At 50.5% G+C, this 18571-nt stretch overlaps 2 protein-coding genes across 3 annotated transcripts in view; both read left to right on the top strand.

Annotated features, from left to right (window-relative positions):
* pnkp (polynucleotide kinase 3'-phosphatase) overlaps nt 1–11312 on the top strand; it is an 87904-nt gene extending 76592 nt beyond the window's left edge. Inside the window, exons 15-16 of one of the 2 annotated variants that reach the window (XM_059950751.1) lie at nt 6091–6158; nt 6464–11312. In XM_059950751.1, coding sequence (XP_059806734.1) covers nt 6091–6158; nt 6464–6584 — 189 coding nt within the window. In that variant the 3' untranslated portion in view covers nt 6585–11312. The remainder of the gene's footprint in view (nt 1–6090; nt 6159–6463) is intronic. The other variant, XM_059950750.1, reaches the window with a different exon arrangement.
* Nucleotides 11313–13721: 2409 nt separating this feature from the next.
* Nucleotides 13722–17067, top strand: LOC132381386 (interleukin-17D-like). Its single transcript, XM_059950754.1, has 3 exons — nt 13722–15025; nt 15347–15573; nt 16037–17067. Exons 1-3 carry the CDS (start codon nt 15011–15013, stop codon nt 16242–16244), a joined length of 450 nt encoding a protein of 149 aa, XP_059806737.1. The 5' UTR covers nt 13722–15010; the 3' UTR covers nt 16245–17067.
* Nucleotides 17068–18571: the final 1504 nt, after the last annotated feature.

Here is an 18571-nt window from a genome sequence, read left to right on the forward strand (position 1 = left end):
AAGGGACGGGTTACACCTGAACTCGAGGAGGCCTCATGCCCCTCTGGGGAAGGTATGACCTGTACTAAAGGGACGGGTTACACCTGAACTCGAGGAGGCCTCATGCCCCTCTGGGCAGGTTTGCTAGAGCTTTTTGGAAGGATTTAGAACAAGGTTGGCAAGGACTTAGGAACCAGGGCGGAGGGTCACACAGAGACCGTGAGGAAGGATAGGCAGTCGATAGGGTATAACTGCAGTGAGCTGGATGGGTCGAGATGTAAATATTTCAATGCAAGAAGTCTCCGGAACAAGAGTGGTTGGCTTTGAGCACGGATCAGTACGTGGAGCAATGATGTGGTCAGTGTCGAGACTCAGCTCTTACAGGGGCAGGAATGGCTGCCGAATATTGTGGGGTTTTGATGTTTCAGAACGGGTGGGATGGGGGTTAAGAGAGGCCAGGGTGTGGCATTGCTAATCGGGCAGTATCACAGCCACAGAAAGGAGTGACATCATGGAGGGCTTGTCTTCCGAGTCACTGCGAGTGGAAATCAGAAATGGGAAGGAACCAATCGCTGTGTTTAGAAATACTCTCCAGATAATCCAACAGTAATGGAGAGTATGAAGAGCAAATTGGGAAAAGTGATGATGTCATGGGCGACTTCAACTTCCCTGATGCTAATTAGCACTTCCTTAGTGCAGAAGTTGTAGGTGGGGCAGAACTCGTTACATGTGTGACCAGGAGGATTCCTGGCACCGTACTTAGACTGGCCGAGTCGAGGACAGGGCAGACTGGGTCAGGAATGAGGCAATGAGTCTAACCATAACATTCTCCATAGCCTTGGAGGTGGAGTGGAGCAGACTATGGAGAAGTGTTTAGTTGGGGGCGGGGATGAGCGAATTGTGATGCCATTGTAGTAAATTGGAAATGGTTTTACTCAGGGCAAAGCACACTGGAAATGTGGAAGTTGCTAATGGACCAACCAATTGCGTGAGATCATTGGTAGCTTTGACCTACTGAGGCAGGGAAAGAATGGGAGGGCAAGTTGACAGGCATTGTGGAACATCTCATCGAGAGGAAGAGCAAAACTTACTTAAGGTTCTGAGTTGAATGAGGAAGTGGGAGGCTGGGTTAGTAAGTTTGCTGATGACCACACTTGGTGTTGGTCGGCTACGGCAGGATGTGAATATGAGGCAGAGTTGAGCGAAGAAGTGACAGATGGAAACGTGTGACGTGGAAGATCAAACTCCAAGGCAGATTAATGCCAGGAGCTGGGGGGTTGTGGCGGTGCAGACGTGTGCAAGCTGATGGGGTGATTGGCCTTCATTAGTTGGGGGTGGGGTGGTTTGAGTTGAGGAACCACAAGGTAATGTTGCAACCCTATAAGCCTCCAGTTAGACCGGGCTTGGAAAATCGTGGCCTGTTCTGGTCACCTCATTGTAAGAAGGATGTGTGGAGATTAACAGGGTGCTGCCTGGATTAGAGAATGTGCCTTAGAAAGGTTGAGTGAGGTGGGGCTTTTTTCTGAGGAGCAGAGGAGGGTGAAAGATAACTTGATAGGGGTGTATAGAGTTGATAGCCAGCATCTTTCTCCCAGGGTGGAAGTAATACAAGAGGGGTGTAATTTTAAGGCGATTGGAGGAAAGTATCAGAGTGATGTCAGAGGTGGTATTAGACGCAGAATGCTGGAGGAACTCAGTGGGCCAGGCAGCCCGAAACATCGGCTGGTTATTCTTTGCCATAGAGGCTGCCTGACCTGCTCCGTTCCTCCAGCATTTTGTGTGTGTTACTTTGACTTCCAGCAACTGCATATTTTCTCTTGTTTACACAGAATAGTGGGTGCGTAGAGCAAAAGGTCAGCACAACATTGTGGGCTGAATGGCCTCTACTGCTCCGTGTAATTATTGGTGTATGCTACAGCAATGTGGACAAAATGCTGGAAGAACTCTGCAGGTCAGTCAGCATCTGTGGAAATGAACAAAGAGTCAAAGTTCCGTTCAGAGAGGATGCCGGTGGGCGGAGGGGAAGGCGGGTGGATGGGAAAGGTCAAGGGCTGGAGAAGAAGGAATCTGATAGGAGAGGAGAGGACCCAGAGGGAGGTGATAGGCAGGTGAGAGGGGGTAAAAGGCCAGAGTGGGGAATAGAAGAGGAGGGGGGAGGGAGAATTTTTTACCAGAAGTTTTGGAACACTATTTATTCCATCAGGTTGGTAGGCTAGCTGGAGGGAATATAAGGTGTTACTCCTCCACCCTGAGGGTGACCTCACCTTGGCACAAGAGGGGGCCTGTATTCCATACACTGAATAGGATTGGATAGTCTTGAGTTCAGTTTGTGAACAGTTTCACTGTTTCCGTCTCTTTGCTTCCATTGTAGAATTGTAAAATTGCAATAAACAAATCTTTGTAAAAAGGGGTCAGACACAGCAAAGCTCTTTGCGACCTGCTTTATTTGTTACGTGAACATCGAAAAACACGGTCAATTGTGTCGTTTGCTTCAAATGGAATCGGCGAGGCTTCCTACGCCAACGTGGCACGCCCACAGGTCACTCACCGTAACTCTATGGCAGTCACACGGTCACGGGGAAAACTAACTCCTTACTGGCAGCGGCAGGAGGGGGAATTGAACCGTGACTTACTGCTAGCGCTGTAAAATCGTACGCGACTGTGCCACCTCAACACTACACACTGTCTGACAGGGAATCGCTCTGCTCTTTCTATCGCAACACCACACTGTCAGGTTGTAATGGTAAAAATCTAAAGTTTCACCCTGGGGCATGAGTGTGGACGCGCCTGTAGCTTTGCTGGAGAAGGAGTTTATCCCTCTGGTTTTCTGGGCCCTCTGTGCCCATCGAATCGCTGCGGACACCTTGAATCTGAAAGAAAAGCAGAGAAGGAACTGATCAGTGTTTTGGCTCCAATCCTGGGAGTAGCGAGAGATATTAAACTGATTTGGCAGGGGGGTGGGAACCAGAGTAAGAGGGCTGAGGATGGGGTAGTTAGTTCACAATCAGAGGCAGTGAGACTCCTAGCAAGGAGAGGCTGACGATGGGGCAAAATTGCAGTCGACAGGATGAGCTGCAGTGCCAAAGGTGGACAAAATCGAAAAGGGTGAATACAGGACTGAAGGTTTGTATTTGAATGCGTGCAGTGTATGGAATAAGGTCAATGAACTTGCAGCTCAGTTACAGGTTGGTAGGTGTGATGTTGTTGGCATCATGGAATCGTGGCTGGAAGATGATTATATCCAACGATACACACCGCATCGAAAGGTGAGGCAGGAAGACAGAGGGGGCAGCGTTCTCTGTTGGTAAAAATTGAAGCAAATTATTAGAGGTGACATAGGGTCGGAAGGCGTTGAATTGTGGATAGAGCTAAGGAATTGCAAGGGTCAAAAGACCCTGACGGGAGTTGTTTACAGACCCCCAAACAGTAGTAAGGATGTGGCCCACAGATTACAATAGGAGATAGTAAATACATGCCAAAAGGGGAACTTCAATGCGCAGGTAGATTGGGAAAATCAGGATGGTGCTGGATCCCAGGCGGGGAGATTTGTAGAATGCCTATGAATTGATTTTTTCAAGTTGGCCATGGTTGAGCTCATTAGGGGATCAGCTATTCTGGATTGGGTGTTGTGCAATGAAACAGAATTGATTAGAGAGTTCAAGTGGGGACAAGTGACCGTAATGTGATAGAATTCACCCTGAGCTTTGAGATGCTGAAGTCAGATGTATCAGTGTTACAGTGGGGTAAAGGGAATTACAGGATCATGAGAGAGGAGTTAGTCAGAAATGACTGGAAAAGAACACCGGCAGGGATGATGGCAGAGCGGCAATGCCTGGAGTTTCTGGGAGTAATTCGGAAGGCACAGGGTATATACACCCAAAAGGAAGAAGTATTCTAAAGGCAAGATGACACAACTGTGGCTAATGAGAAGTCAAAGCCAACACTGAAGCCTGTAATAGAGCAAAAACTAGTGGGAAGTTAGAGGATTGGGAAGCTTTTAAAAACCAACAGAAGGTACTAAAAAGGTCATTAAGAAGGAAAAGATGAAATACAAAAGTAAGCTGCCAAATAATATTAAAGAGGATAGAAAAAGTTTCTTCAGATACATGAAATGTAAAAGAGGGGTGAGAGTGGGTATCAGACTCCTGGAAAACGATGCTGGAGAGATAGTAATAGGTGACAAGGAACTGGCAGATGAACTGAGGAAGTGTTTTACATCAGTCTTCACTGTGGAAGACACTAGCAGTATGACGGAAGTTCCAAATGACAGGGGTCACGAAGTGCGTGAAGTTATCATTACTGGAGAGAAGGTTCTTGGTGAACTGAAATGTATAAATGTAGATAAGTCACTTGGACCAGATGGTGTTCACACCAGGGTTGTGAAAGAGGTGGCTGAAGAGATTGTGGGGGCATTAGTAGTGATCTTTTCAAGAATCACTAGATTCTGGCATGGTTCTAGGGGACTGGAAAGTTGCAAATGCCAGTCCACTCTTCAAGAAGGGAGAGAGGCAGAAGAAAGGAAACTATGGCCACGTTAGTCTGACGTCAGTGGTTGAGATGTTGCAAAGACATGGTTTTGGGTTACTTGTAGGCACATGATAAAGTGGGGCAGAAGTCAGCATGGTTTCAACAAAGGAAAATCTTTCCTGACAAATCTGCTGGAATTCTTTGAAGAAATAACAAGCAGGATAGACAAAGGCTATCCTTGTAACAAAGGAACAAAGGTTGATATTGTGTACTTGGACTTTCAGAAGGTCTGTGACAAACACATGAGGCTGCTTAAGGGGTAAGAGCCCATGGTATTAGAGGAAAGATTCTAGCATGGATGAAGTGGCTGATTGACAGGAGGCAATGAGTGGGAAGAAAGGGAGCTGTTTCGGGTTGGCTGCTGGTGACTCATGGTGTTCCACTGGGTTCAGACCGCTTCAATGACTTGGATGATGGAATTAATGCCTTTGTTGCAAAGTTTGTGGACAATACAAAGATAGTTGGAGGGACAGGAAGTTTTGAGGAAGCAGAAACCTACTGGAGGATGTAGATTAGGGGAATGGGCAATGGAGTGGATTGAATACAGTGTTGGGAAATGTCTGGTCATGCACTTTGGTAGAAGAAATAAAAGGATAGAATATTTTCTAAATGGAGAGAAAATACAAAAATCTGAGGCACAAAGGGACTTGGGAATCTTTGTGCAGGATTCCCTAAAGGTTAATTTGCAGTTTGAGTCTGTGGTGAGAGAGGCAAATGTGATGTTGGCATTCATTGCAAGAGGAGTAAAATACAAAAGCAAGGATGTAATGTTGAGAGTTTCTTGAGCCCTGATGATGAGGCCTCAGGGCCCCATTTCTTAGAGAGGATGTGCTGAAACGAGATGGTTCAAAGGAGGTTCACGAAAATGACCCCAGGATTGAACGACTTGTCATATGAAGAATGAGGGGTGACCTAATTGAAACCTATCTAATGGTGAAAGGCCTCGATATAGTGGATGTTTCCTGTGGTGGGAGAGTCTAAGACTAGCGGACACACCCTCAGAACAGAAGGGGGTCCCTTTAAAACAAAGATGAAGAAGAATTTATTTAGCCAAAGAGTGGTGAATCTGTGGAATTCTTTACCACAGGCAGCTGTGGAGGCTAAGTCCTTATGAATATTTAAGGCAGAGGTTGGTAGATTTGTGATTGGACGAAGAATGAAAGGATATGGGGAGAAGGCAGGAGACTGGGGCTGAGAGGGAAACTGGATCGGCCATGATGAAATGGTGGAGCAGGCTCGATGGGCCAAATGGCCTAATTCTGCTCCTAGATCTTACAAGTCAGTTCTAAGTAGCAGTAGAGAGGCATGGCTGAGGCAGGGAGTAAGTCATTGAGGCTCAGGAGGAGGGGGGAAAGAGAGGTATAAACATACCCCGAAAAGGAGTTGTCAGTGTGTAACGGGAAGGAGGGGTGCGTCTGCTGGCTGCTGAATCTGTCCAGATAATTGGGTTGGGGGGGGGGGGGGGTGAGATTGTGGTGGTTGATGGGAAAGAACAGCAGAGGGAGTCACAGAAGGTGTGATGGGTGAACTTACATGGCGTTTTCTCCCCCTCCACACCCCAACTCTACCCCCACCCCACCACAGTTCCGAGAGATGACCTACACCGGAGATGGTCACGCTCCCGTCAACGAGGTGGTGATGAACAGCAGTCGGTGAGTACTTGGTGGTCCCCTTTCTCCTCTCGCCACACCCCTCTCTCCCCCAACCTCCTGCTGCTCACCCCAACCCACCTTCCCTAACACGCATCATCTCCCAGCTCTGAGAGCGTTACCTCTGTCTGCCCCACCCCTCCTCACCGACCAACGTTCATTTCTCTCCCCGGCTCCCCCCACACAGCCGACATTATCCGCTCCGTCAGTGAACTCAGGGTTGGGCCTGGTATTGGGGGAGCTCAACTGCAGCCCCCCCCCAAACATCAGCTGTCAACATCTCTATCCCCTTCTCCATCTCCCAACAGGAAGCGGTACGCAGAACCCACCCTGAGCGAGGGTTTCTCCGCCATCCTCCGCATTAACTTCCTGCCCCGGTTCCGGGATGCCAAGCTGCAGGAACACTATCACCTCTTCTCCGAGGGCTGAGATCCTGCGGAGCGCAGAGAGGACCAGGCCCGGCACACGGCGTGGTCTCACTCACTCAGGGGAAGTCCTGGACTCTGTCTGTCTGCGCCCCGCAATAAAATGTAGCCGTAATCCAGTTGGTGTGAGTGTCCCTCTGGGCAGAGAGGGACAGGGTGTGACCACCCTGTGTCCAGTGTTTCCACGGGTCAATAGTTTATCCGAGCTACAGTGACCATCTGATTTGTGTACAGTCCTTATGAATCAAGGGTAAATGAAACTCGCCACATACACTGACACATTTTAGGAAACTACAAAGGTGTGTTAGCGCTGCAGAAAGCAGCATCCGACAGTTATACAGAATAAAATATTGTGTAAAAACAAATTTAGAAGTGTGAATTTGAAATAAAATGTGCATACATATCTAAATACCACATCATAAAAGGTGGTTTTAAGTGTTTACAGTCCAGTGTGGTGACTGAATGGTTGGGAATCCAATTAGAATGGTTGATCAGATTAACAGCCCGGGGAATAAACTGTTAGGATGGCATAAAGTTTTTGTTTTGATGGCACAAACACAAGAGATTCTGGAGATCTTGAGCAGAGCACCCAGAACGGGCTGGAGGATCTCAGCAGGTCGGGCAGCATCTACAGAGGGGAATACAGTCGATGTTTTGGGCTGAGACCCTTCAGCGGGCCCAAATGTTTGACTGTTTATTTCCCTTTCGTAGACGTCGCCTGCGGTTTCTTGCAGCCATGAGCAGGGCAGTTGCCTGCCCACCTTTGGTGCATTCTGAGTGGATGCTTTCTATGGTGCATTGATTAAAAATAGGTGAGGGCTGGGGGGGACTTGCCAAATTTCTTCAGCTTTCTGAGGAAGTGGCGACACTGCTGAGTGCTCTTTGACATGGGTGGCGCCCCACGTCCCCCCGCAAGGCCAGAATTTGGTCTGAGAATTGTTCACAGTGCCCCCTTATGGCCGGAGGGACTGCATTGCACTGTGAACGTTTACATAGGAAAATTGGCTGACGAGGCTGGGATATTTCAAGTTTATTGTCAACCTGGGCATGTGTGCCCTGGGGATAAATACCAGAGAAATGAGCATCAGGGTATGTCACGGCCAGAGAACGTATCACAGACACAGGACACTTGCACCATCCAGTCCAGTCAACCTGATCTGCCTGGTCCCATCTACTTGCAACCAGACCATATCCCACCAAGCACCTCCTATATTTTGCATCTGAACACACATCCACTACTTGCACTGGCAGCTCATTCCAAAACCTCATTTTCTCTGAGTGAAGAAGCTCCCCCTTAAATATTTCACCTTTCGCCCTAAACCTATGACCTGTAGTTCTACTCAAACCCAGCTTGGGTGACTGGAAAAGAAAGCCTATGTCAATTTGTCTCTTACTATTATGACCTCTGTAAGATTTCCACTTCCCTGCCCTCCGGGGAAACTATACAGGAAACTATGTATCCTGTAACTCAGGCCCTTGAATTCTGATGACATCCTTGTAAATTTTCCCCACACTCTCTCAAGCTTATTGGTATCTTTCCTGTAGGTAGGTGACCAGAACTGTACATAATGCTCCAAATTCACCTCACCAGCGTCTCGTACAACTTCTACATAACGTGCCAACGCCCGATCGTGCAGTAGGTTTAAAGGTCAAAATGACACAACTCTGTACTGTTCTCTACATAACCTTTCCTCATTTGTCACGTTCCACAAAAGCTTTATAAGTGCTCTTTCCAGTATAATAACATCTCTCCTACAGCAGGGTGATCAAAACTGACCACAGTACTCCTCATCTACGTAATGTCCCAACTCCTGTACGCAGTGCCCTGACTGACGGGGGCTGGCATGCCAAGCAGCTTCTTCACCACCCTCTCTGCAAGAACCACATACCCGCCCGCACCCCTGGGTGCCTCTGTGGGACACTTGCCCAGGGACCTGCCGTTTACCATCCCCACTTCTCTTCCCTGAAATGTGAGTACCTGCACGTGGGTACGGGTGTAGGGAAGGGCACGGTCCTCAGACCAGTGGGTAGAGAGCACTGCAGGAGGAGTGGGGGGAAGGAGGGAGCACCATATGAGGGACAGGGAGGAGAGAGAGAGAGAGCTGTGCTGTGGGAGGGAGCGCTATCAGGAGTGGAAGACCACGGTGAAGAAGAGGGAGCGCCACACTTCGAGAAGGATGGCAAGGAGAGAGCGTTTTAGAGGGGTGGGCACACTGGCTGTTCAGAGGGGTGGCGAGCAGGAAGCACGGCACCGCGAGAGGGAGACGGACCCTTGTGAGTATTCCCTCCTCCCCAGCCGGGCCAGGGTGTCGAATGACACCATACACACACGGAAACATTCCTCCCACACCTTGGGCCACATGCAAATCGCTTCGCTGTCAGTGAAGGCATTAACAACTGGGAAGGAAATGATGAGGTGAGGCACGATTCCAACTCCTCTCTGTGGCTACTCACCAATACCAGGCACTGTAAACAACCGCTTTCCCCTGCAGTAAACAGTCAGGCTTGTAAATGACACAAGAGTTGTCCGCATTGGCCAGATGTCCTCACTGGACACTGGCTAGCTGTTTTTGTAGCAGCCGCACAGTGCAAAGACATACAACTGACGACAAACTACAAAGTAAACAGTTTGAAACAAAAGGAATATCAGGTTAGCGTTTATGCGAGGCTGGGAAATCTGATGGCACTGGGGAAGAAGCTGTCCGGGGCCTCCAAGACCCCAGTACCTCCCCCCTGACGGTACCAACGAGAAGTGAGAGCCCTTCAGGGACGGGTGCTGCCTCTCGAAAATGTCCACATTCAAAAGTCCAAATTACGTTTATTGTCCAAGTATGTGTACCATATACAACCCAGGAGATTGGTTTTCTCGCAGGCAGCCAAAGACGGTAGAAACCCAGTAAAACAGCCCACACCGCAAAGACCGTCAAACACCCAATGGGCAGAAAAAAAAGAGCAAGTGGTGCAGGCAATACAAGAGTTCCGGAACGTGAGGCTGCCGCCATGGAGCCAGGGGCAGGGACATTGATGCATCCCAGCCCCTGAGGCTCCAGGAGGGAGATGCCAGCGAGCAACAGGCGTGAAACACACCCCTGCCTGATGGACGCGCCTTCCTGAGGCGCCGTGTACTCGACGGAGCTGGCTGATCCCACGGCCTTCCCCGATCCTGTTCAGCGGAGCTCCCCACACCAGAGGGTAACACTGTCCACTGTGAGGCCTCTGTCAGTCGGGCTCGACTGCGCACGTTGCATCCCAGCATCATATCCAGCTTGGATACACAAGCCAGGGCAGTACGATATGCAGCGCAAACTGCTGTCCATGTAGCCAGCTCCCCCGTGAACGGCACAGACCGATACAGGTTGGCACCAGCAGCATTGCAGGAGTTGCCAGTCAGTGCTGAACTCCATGTAGGGCTGCCTTAGGGACTCCAGCTTTGGATTTTTCCCTCAGGGTTTACCCCCAAAGCCTTCCATGTGAGTGGGTATAGCCACAAGGCAGCAGAAGTTTGAGATCAAAGTTTTCCTGCTCCTAGGTGAGCTGCCAACTACGGCTGACGAGTCCCATCTGCCCAAAGCGACTGGTTTTAAGGAGCCAGTAACCCACCTTTGCCCCCCCTCCTGTCAGTAGAAACGATTCAGCCGGGTTTAGTAGCTAAGCCCCACGTGAAGGCCAGGAGCTGGAGTTGGTTGTCAGAGGCTGTTTGAATCACACGCCATTGGGAGCATTTAATAGGCAATGTGAGCTTGTCCCCATCACCACCACCACCCCGGCTGTATCTGCTAATGAAATAGATCAGCCTGCATGCCTTCTTTGTGACTATGTTGACGTGTTTGACCCAGGACAGCACATAGGCACAGCGTTGTGTTTACACCCGCCAGCCCATCTCCCAGCGCTCGGCTCCTGCCAGGGACCATTCCAGTCCTTCACTATCTTTGCATCTGCTCCTGAGGGCCAGGCCCTCTCTGCCCTCTGGGGTGACGAGGTTCCACCTCAGGCTCCCCTCCTAACCTCTGCTCCCTTTCTCCAGTTCTACCTACTGCTGATATCTACCGTACCCGGAAGACTTTTGAGCCAGAGACTCTACCAGGTATTGATCCCTTATCTAAAAGAAAAATGGACTGGCATTGGAGAAGGTTCGGGAGAATGGTGCAAGATGTGATGGGTTAATGTCTGAATAGCAGCTGGCCCTGTACTTGCAGCAAGTTTGAAATATTGAAAAGTTACAAATACTGGAAGACCTAGATAGAGCGGACAGGGACAGGATGTTTCCAGTAGAGGGGAGAGTCTCAGAATAGAGGGACATTCTTTAGAACAGCGCAGAGGAAGAAATTCCTTAGCCGGAGTAGTGAATCTGTGGGACTCATTGCCACAGCCCCTGTAGAGATCAAGTCATTGGGTACATTTAATCAGCTGGTTGATGGATTTCTGACTAGTCAAGGTGTCACAGGTTACACGGAGAAGGCAGGAGAATGGGGTAAGAGGAAAATTAAAGCAGTCATGATCACTCGGAGGAGCAGACCCGATGGGCCGAATGGCCTATTTCAACACTCACTGTGCAGAAGTCTTGGGCACAAATACTGTATATAACTAGGGTGTGTAAGACCTTTGTACAGTACTGCATTGTCGATGTGGGGCGGAGAGTCAGTTTGCAAATCTGGCAGGAACAAAGGATATACAAAATGCTGGTGGAACACAGCAGGCCAAGCAGCATCTATAAGGAGAAGCACTGTCGATGTTTCAGGCCGAGACCCTTCGTCAGGACTAACCGAAAGGAGAGATAGTAAGGGATTTGAAAGTAGTGGGGGGAGAGGGGAAATGCAAAATGATAGGAGAAGACCACAGGGGGTGGGATGAAGCTAAGAGCTGGAAAGGTGATTGGTGAAAGTGATACAGAGCTGGAGAAGGGAAAGGATCATGGGACGGGAGGCCTCAGGAGAAAGAAAGTGGGGGAAGCACCAGAGGGAGATGGAGAACAGGCAAACAACTAAATATGTCGGATGGGGTAAGAAGGGGAGGAGGGGCATTAACAGAAGTTAGAGAAGTCAATGTTCATGCCATCAGGTTGGAGGCTACCCAGCCGGTATATAAGGTGTTGATCCTCCAACCTGAGTGTGGCTTCATCTTGATAGAAGAGGAGGCCATGGATAGACATATCCTTTTATATATTGGCGAGACCCGACGCAGACTGGGAGACCGTTTCGCTGAACACTTACGCTCGGTCCACCAGAGAAAGCAGGATCTCCCAGTGGCCACACATTTTAATTCCACGTCCCATTCCCATTCTGATATGTCTATCCATGGACTCCTCTACTGCCAAGATGAAGCCACACTCAGGTTGGAAGAACAACACCTTATATACTGGCTGGGTAGCCTCCAACCTGATGGCATGAACATTGACCTCTCTAACTTCCGTTAATGCCCCTCCTCCCCTTCTTACCCCATCCCTGACATATTTAGTTGTTTGCCTGTTCTCCATCTCCCTCTGGTGCTTCCCCCCACTTTCTTTCTCCCGAGGCCTCCCGTCCCATGATCCTTTCCCTTCTCCAGCTCTGTATCACTTTCACCAATCACCTTTCCAGCTCTTGGCTTATTCCCACCCCCTCCGGTCTCCTATCAGTTTGCATTTCCCCCTGCCCCCACTACTTGCAAATCTCTTACTATCTTTCCTTTCAGTTAGTCCTGATGAAGGGTCTCGGCCCAAAACGTCGACAGCGCTTCTCCTTATAGATGCTGCCTGGCCTGCTGTGTTCCACTAGCATTTTGTGTGTGTTGTTTGAATTTCCAGCATCTGCTGATTTCCTCGTGTTTAAGGAACAAAGGATGTTGGGAATGGCGAGGGTGGAGCGCTGCGGGAGGGGTGTGGGACAGGGGGCAGGGAGGAGCGCCAGGGACACAGATTGCAGACACACCCCCACCCTGAGACACCAGGCAAGGTAATTTGATTGTAAACAATTGGTTTATTGATCTTTACAGAATGTATCTCTGGGGCTTCCCACTCCCCCCTCCTTCTCCCCCAACCATGATTCCTCTTTCCCCGTCCCCCTTCCCACTCTCCGTCCACAATAGCAACCCAGATCAGAATCAGGTTTACCATCCTAGAGTCACAGAAAAGTACAGCGCAGAAACAGGCCATTCGGCCCATCTAGTCCATGCTGAAACCATGTAAACTGCCTACTCCAATCGACCTGCACTGGGACCGTAGCCCTACATATCCCTACCGTCCGCGAACCTACCCAAACTTCACTTAAAAGTTGAAACCAAGCTCGCATGCGTCACTTGTGCTGGCGGCTCCTTCCACACTCTCACGTCCCTCTGAGTGAAGAAGTTTCCCCTCATGTTGCCTTAAACTGTTCACCTTTCACCCTTAACCCATGACCTCTGGTTGTAGTCCCACCCAACCTCAGTGGAAAAAGCCTGCTTGCATTTACCTTTTCTATACCCCTCACAATTTTGTATACCTCTATCAAATCTCCTCTCAATTTTCAACATTCTAAGGAATAGAGTCCTAACCTATTCAATCTTTCCTTATAACTCAGGTCCTCCCCACCCAGCAACATTCTTGTAAATTTCCCCTGTACTCTTTCAACCTTATTTACATCTTTCCTGTAGCCAAAACAGCACACAATACTCACCCACATATGTCAAGAAATTTGTTTTTTTTTGTGTGGCAGCAGTACACAAAATTACTACGGTACTGTGCAAAAGTCAAGTCACTTTTTTATTGTCATTTTGACCATAACTGCTGGTACAGTAAACAGTGAAAATGAGACAATGTTTTTCAGGACCATGGTGTTACATGACACAGTACAAAAACTAGACTGAACTACGTAAAAAAAACAGAGAAAGCTACACTAGACTACAGACCTACACTGGACTGCATAAAGTGCACAAAACAGTGCAGGTATTACAATAAATAATAAACAGGACAATAGGGCAGTAAGGTGTCAGTCCAGGCTCTGGGTATTGAGGAGTCTGATAGCTTGGGAGAAGAAACTGTTACATAGTCTGGTCGTGAGAGCCCAAATGCTTCGATGCCTTTTCCCAGTCGACAGGGGGGAGAAGAGTTTGTATGAGGGGTGCGTGGGGTCCTTCATAATGCCTCCCTAGTGTGTGTGTGTGTGTGTGTGAGTGTGAGTGTGCGCACCTAAGACTCTTGCAGAGTTCTGCATGTGTCCGAGAGGACACCCCTCCACCTTCCCCTCGGACACATCCACCTCCAATGTAGAGGCGTCTGTCCAGGTCGATCTCCACACCATCGTATCCCTTGGGATTTTCTACGGCACTGTATCTCCACTCTGCCACAAGACACAGGAGTTGCATCAGGCCAGTCGTTCTGTTCCTGGTTGTATAAACCGTGGCCACCTCCTCCACCCCAGTTTATCCTGGTCACGGAGAGAGGCTCCAATCCAGTTAACGCTCACCCGGGAAATCTGCTCCGCACCCTCTTACTAAAGTAAGGTTGTGAATTATTAAAGAAATCGCTGCTCCAAAGGTACCGTTCAGAAATCTGATGGCGGAGGGGAAGAGGCCGCTCCTAAAACTGTTAAGTTTGGCTCTTCAGGCCCCTGTAAGTCCACCCCAATGGGGGTCACAAGAAGAGGGCATGTCCCGGAGAGGGCGGGGCCTGATTAATGATAAATATCTCGTACCTTGTACCTTGTACACTCCCCTTTCCCACCTTGTGTCACTACCTTTGAGGGTCTTCAGAACTCCAGCCAACACCTCCCGTTCGTTGGTACTCCTCAGGGACCCTCCGTTGTGGGAGGTCCAAGTGTTGTCAGGGCTGGAGGATTGTCACGGAGATGGTGAGAAGCAAAGGGGCAGAAGGAGGTCACAGGAAAAGGAGGAGGTGTGGGGCTAGGCGGGAGGGAAAGCCTCCGCCCCCGCAGGGCTTCTCCAGGTGTTTGGTAAACAGGGACAGCTTCTCTGTCGTCTCCACACCGTGTCTCCCTCAACTGCTTCCTTATTTGGAGATGAGTCAGCGTGACCGAGGGGGCTCCCTCGTTCAGTTTACCTGGTTACCGTTGCCAGGGTGGAAGGAGGAACAGGGAAACTGAGAAAGCTGACGGGGAAGGGAGGTGGGAGGGAGGGAGGGAGTGAGGGAAAGGAAGGAAGAGGATGGTGGGGAGAGAGAGGTGGGGCAGGCCATGGAAAGGTGGCTGAAGGCCCACCTCTGCACACCCTCTTCCACCCCTCACCTCCTCAGACCATTTACTTTCTCTCCTCCCTCCTCCCCACACCCCCTCCAACTCCCTTCCTGATTCATGCTTCCTGGCAACGGTTGCTGGGAAGGCAAATGAGGGAAACCCTTGCCTGTATTTTCCAGCCTCCTCCGCAGAGCATGGGGAAGGAACCGAGGGAGGGAGGAGCTGTACAATATAAAGGGGGAAGCCTGGAGTCTCCACACTCCAGTATTGAGAAAGACTCAGAAAGATGTCCATCCCAGTGGTAAGTCCTGGGGGTGAGAGGGCATGGGGCCAGCAGGAAGGGCTGGGAGCTGTTTGGAGTGAGGTCAAGGAGGGAGAGGGGGGGGAGAGGGAGGGAGAGAGAGGGGGAGGGAGAGAGGGAGGGGGAGAGGAGAGGGAGAGAGGGGAGTGAGAGAGGGAGAGGGGAGGGGGGGAGAGAGAGGGAGAGGGAGGGGGAGAGGAGAGGGAGAGAGGGGAGTGAGAGAGGGAGAGGCTCATCTCACCCAGATGAGCGTGTCACTCGTTGGATGAGACAAACGCCTCCCACCCACCTCACAAACCCCTGTTCCCCCCCCCCCCCCAGGTGATTCTGTTCATGATGCTGATGACCGGCCCACAAGGAGCGGAGGCACGGCTTCGGAATGCGAGGCAGCTGAGGACTCGGAGGGAGGCTAGCTGTAATGAAACGAGTCCATGCAGCCTCATGGGGCACAGACCCGCCCAGACCTTGAATCTGGACAAATGCACAGCAGACGACTACACCCGCCCAGACCAACTCAATGAGCTCGCCCTCTCCCCATGGACCTACAAGTAAGTGGAGTGATGCAGTGGGGAAAAATGCTAAAAGAGGGGCTGGGGGCAGAGGGAAGGTGGTGAGGCAGAGTGTGGGAGGCAGCTGGGGCCGGAGGGAGAGGTAGAGGAGAGGCTAGGGGATAGAGAGTGTAGGATGGTGAGAGGGAAGGAAATATGAGAGAAAAGAGGGATAGAAAGAGCAGGGAGGGAGAGACAGACAGAAAGGTGTGGAATGAGAGCGCATGGTGGTGAGAAGTGGGTGTGAAGGGGAGGGTGAGGAAAACTGAGAGAGAAATAGGAAAAGAGAAACAGCGAGGAGGGAGAAAGATGGGGAACAGGACTATGGGGGGGGGAGAAGCTGGGAGGGGTGTGGAGAGGCAGCAGGTGGCAAGGAGCTGGGTGGCGGTGGGTGGCTGAGGTTGAGAAATGTCCTGGCAGGCAGGTGCAGTAACCGAGCCCCCGCCCCTCTCTCTGTCCACAGGAACTGCTACGATGAGAACCGTTACCCGGAGAACATCCTGGTGGCGGTATGCAAGGGGAGGTTCTGTGAGCAGCCGCTGGCGGAGATGCGCTCTGTCCCTATCCACCACGTCATGGAGGTGACTTACCGCTTCTTGGAGCAGGGCGAGCAGAAAAACTGCATCGATCACCTGGAAGTGCCCATCGGGTGCACCTGCATCCCGGACTAGACCGGCAACTCAAGAGCCCTTTGCCCTTCTGCCCCGTGCCGACCCAGACCACCGCCTGAGCCAGCCCCATTTCCCCGTCTGTGGTCAATAACCCTGTGAACCGTTCCTGTCCGAGCACCTTTTAAATACCGTTAATATATCTGCCTCAACCACTTCACCTGGCAGCTAGTTCCATGTACGGACTGCCCTCTGGGTAAAAAGATTGCCCCTCAGGTTTTCTCCCTATTAAACCTCTCCCCTCCCACCTTAAACCTGTGACAGGCTGTTCCTTGACTCCCTAACTGCGGAGGAAAAGACTGTGCGGGTACGAACACGACGAGACCCCGGCAACAACCGGCCAATGCCTTTCAGTTAATAAGCACTGACTTCAGTTTCTTGCCAGTACTCGGTCCCTCGGGCTCTAGCAATATCCTCGTTAGCCTCCTCGGCCCTCTTTCTAGTTTAATTACATCCGTCCCATAGCTGGGTGACCAAAACTGTACACAACGTCTTGTGTAACTGCAAAATGACATCCCAGACTGACAAAGGCCAGCGTGCCAAACGCCTTATCTACCTGTAAGCCTACTTTCAGGGAACCGTGCACCTGTACCCCTGGATGCCTCTGTTCTGCAACACTCCCCAGGGTCCTGATGTTCACTGTGAAAAATCCTTCCTCCAGTTCTCGTCCCAAAGTGTGACGCCTCACACCTGCTTTCACTCCACCTCTCCCTCCCCTCCAGTCGACTGCCTCACACCTGCTTTCACTCCACCTCTCCCTCCCCTCCAGTCGACTGCCTCACACCTGCTTTCACTCCACCTCTCCCTCCCCTCCAGTCGACTGCCTCACACCTGCTTTCACTCCACCTCTCCCTCCCCTCCAGTCGACTGCCTCACACCTGCTTTCACTCCACCTCTCCCTCCCCTCCAGTCGACTGCCTCACACCTGCTTTCACTCCACCTCTCCCTCCCCTCCAGTCGACTGCCTCACACCTGCTTTCACTCCACCCTCCCCTCCAGTCGACTGAAAAACAGATCTTTAAAAACGTATTAATCTAGGTAGAGTAAATGTAGAGTAACTTTGGGGAACTTGTTTGTGTTGGGGTATTATTTAAGCATGTAGAATTGTGAATATAAATAAATGACTTTTTTCAAATATATTACTGTCTTGGAACGTAATTCAAAGCTCTGAATTGGGTTTATTATCACCGGCACGTCGTGAAATTTGTTAACTGTGCAGCAGTTCAGTGCAATATGCGATAATAGAACTGAAGCTGTGAATTACAGTAAGTATCTACAGATTAAGTAGTGCAAAAATAGAAATAAAAAAAATAGTGAGGTATTGTCCACGGGTTCAATGTCTATTTAGGAATGGGATGGCAGAGGGGCAGAAGCAGTTCCTGAATCACTGAGTGTGTGCCTTCAGGCTTCTGTACCTCCTGCCCAATGGTAAGAGTGAAAACAGGGCACAGCATGGGGTAACGGATGCTTCCTTTTCGAGCCACCGCTCCTTGAAGATGCCCTGGGTACTATGGAACAGGAGATGGGGCCCCTGTGGGTTTAAGGGGAGCAGTTGATGGGGGGGGGGGGGGGGGTATTGTTTTAAAGAGAGTGGGAGGAGACCCAGTGGGGCAAATGGGGTCCCTGGTGGCCTTAAAGGGAATGGGAAACAGTGTCCTGTCCCCGGTGGGATTAAAGGGAATGGGAAACAGTGTCCTGTCCCCGGTGGGATTAAAGGGAATGGGAAACAGTGTCCTGTCCCCGGTGGGATTAAAGGAAGGAGTACTCCAAAGAAATTAAAGGAACCGGGAAATGGTCTCCCAGTGCTTCAGGTCCCCAGTGGGATTAAAGGTAACGGGAAATAGGACCCCAGAGGATTTAAGGGGAGTGGAAAATGGTGTCTAGTGGGTTTAAAGAAAGCGGGTAACTGGGCCATGGTAAGCTTAAGGGAAATGACAAAAACTGTCATATTATGATCACTCTTTCCCCAACGCTCAGGGAAAAGAGCCCCAGTCTCTCATTATAATGCAAACCCTCCAGGCCCAGTGAATCTTTTTTGCTGTCCTCTCCAAATTCATTGCACCGTTCCCTGATGCCACTCGCTTGCTGGGACCGACTCGCCCGGAGCGAAGGGGGCTGAGGGATGAGCTGATAGCGCCAGGAGGGGCACAGATAACATGGGTGGATGGTCCCAGTCCTTCTCCCCGCCGTGGGAACAGGTTGAAGGCGGGAGGGGAAACACTTAAAAGAAGCGCAAGAGGCAGGTTCATCCCCACTCAGAGGGTGTGGAGCGAGCCGCCAGCACTTCCGTTTGAGGCAGGTAGACCAACAATGTTTACAAAACACAGAGA

This window comes from Hypanus sabinus, chromosome 26, assembly GCF_030144855.1.
Source record: "Hypanus sabinus isolate sHypSab1 chromosome 26, sHypSab1.hap1, whole genome shotgun sequence".
NCBI lineage: Eukaryota > Metazoa > Chordata > Chondrichthyes > Myliobatiformes > Dasyatidae > Hypanus > Hypanus sabinus.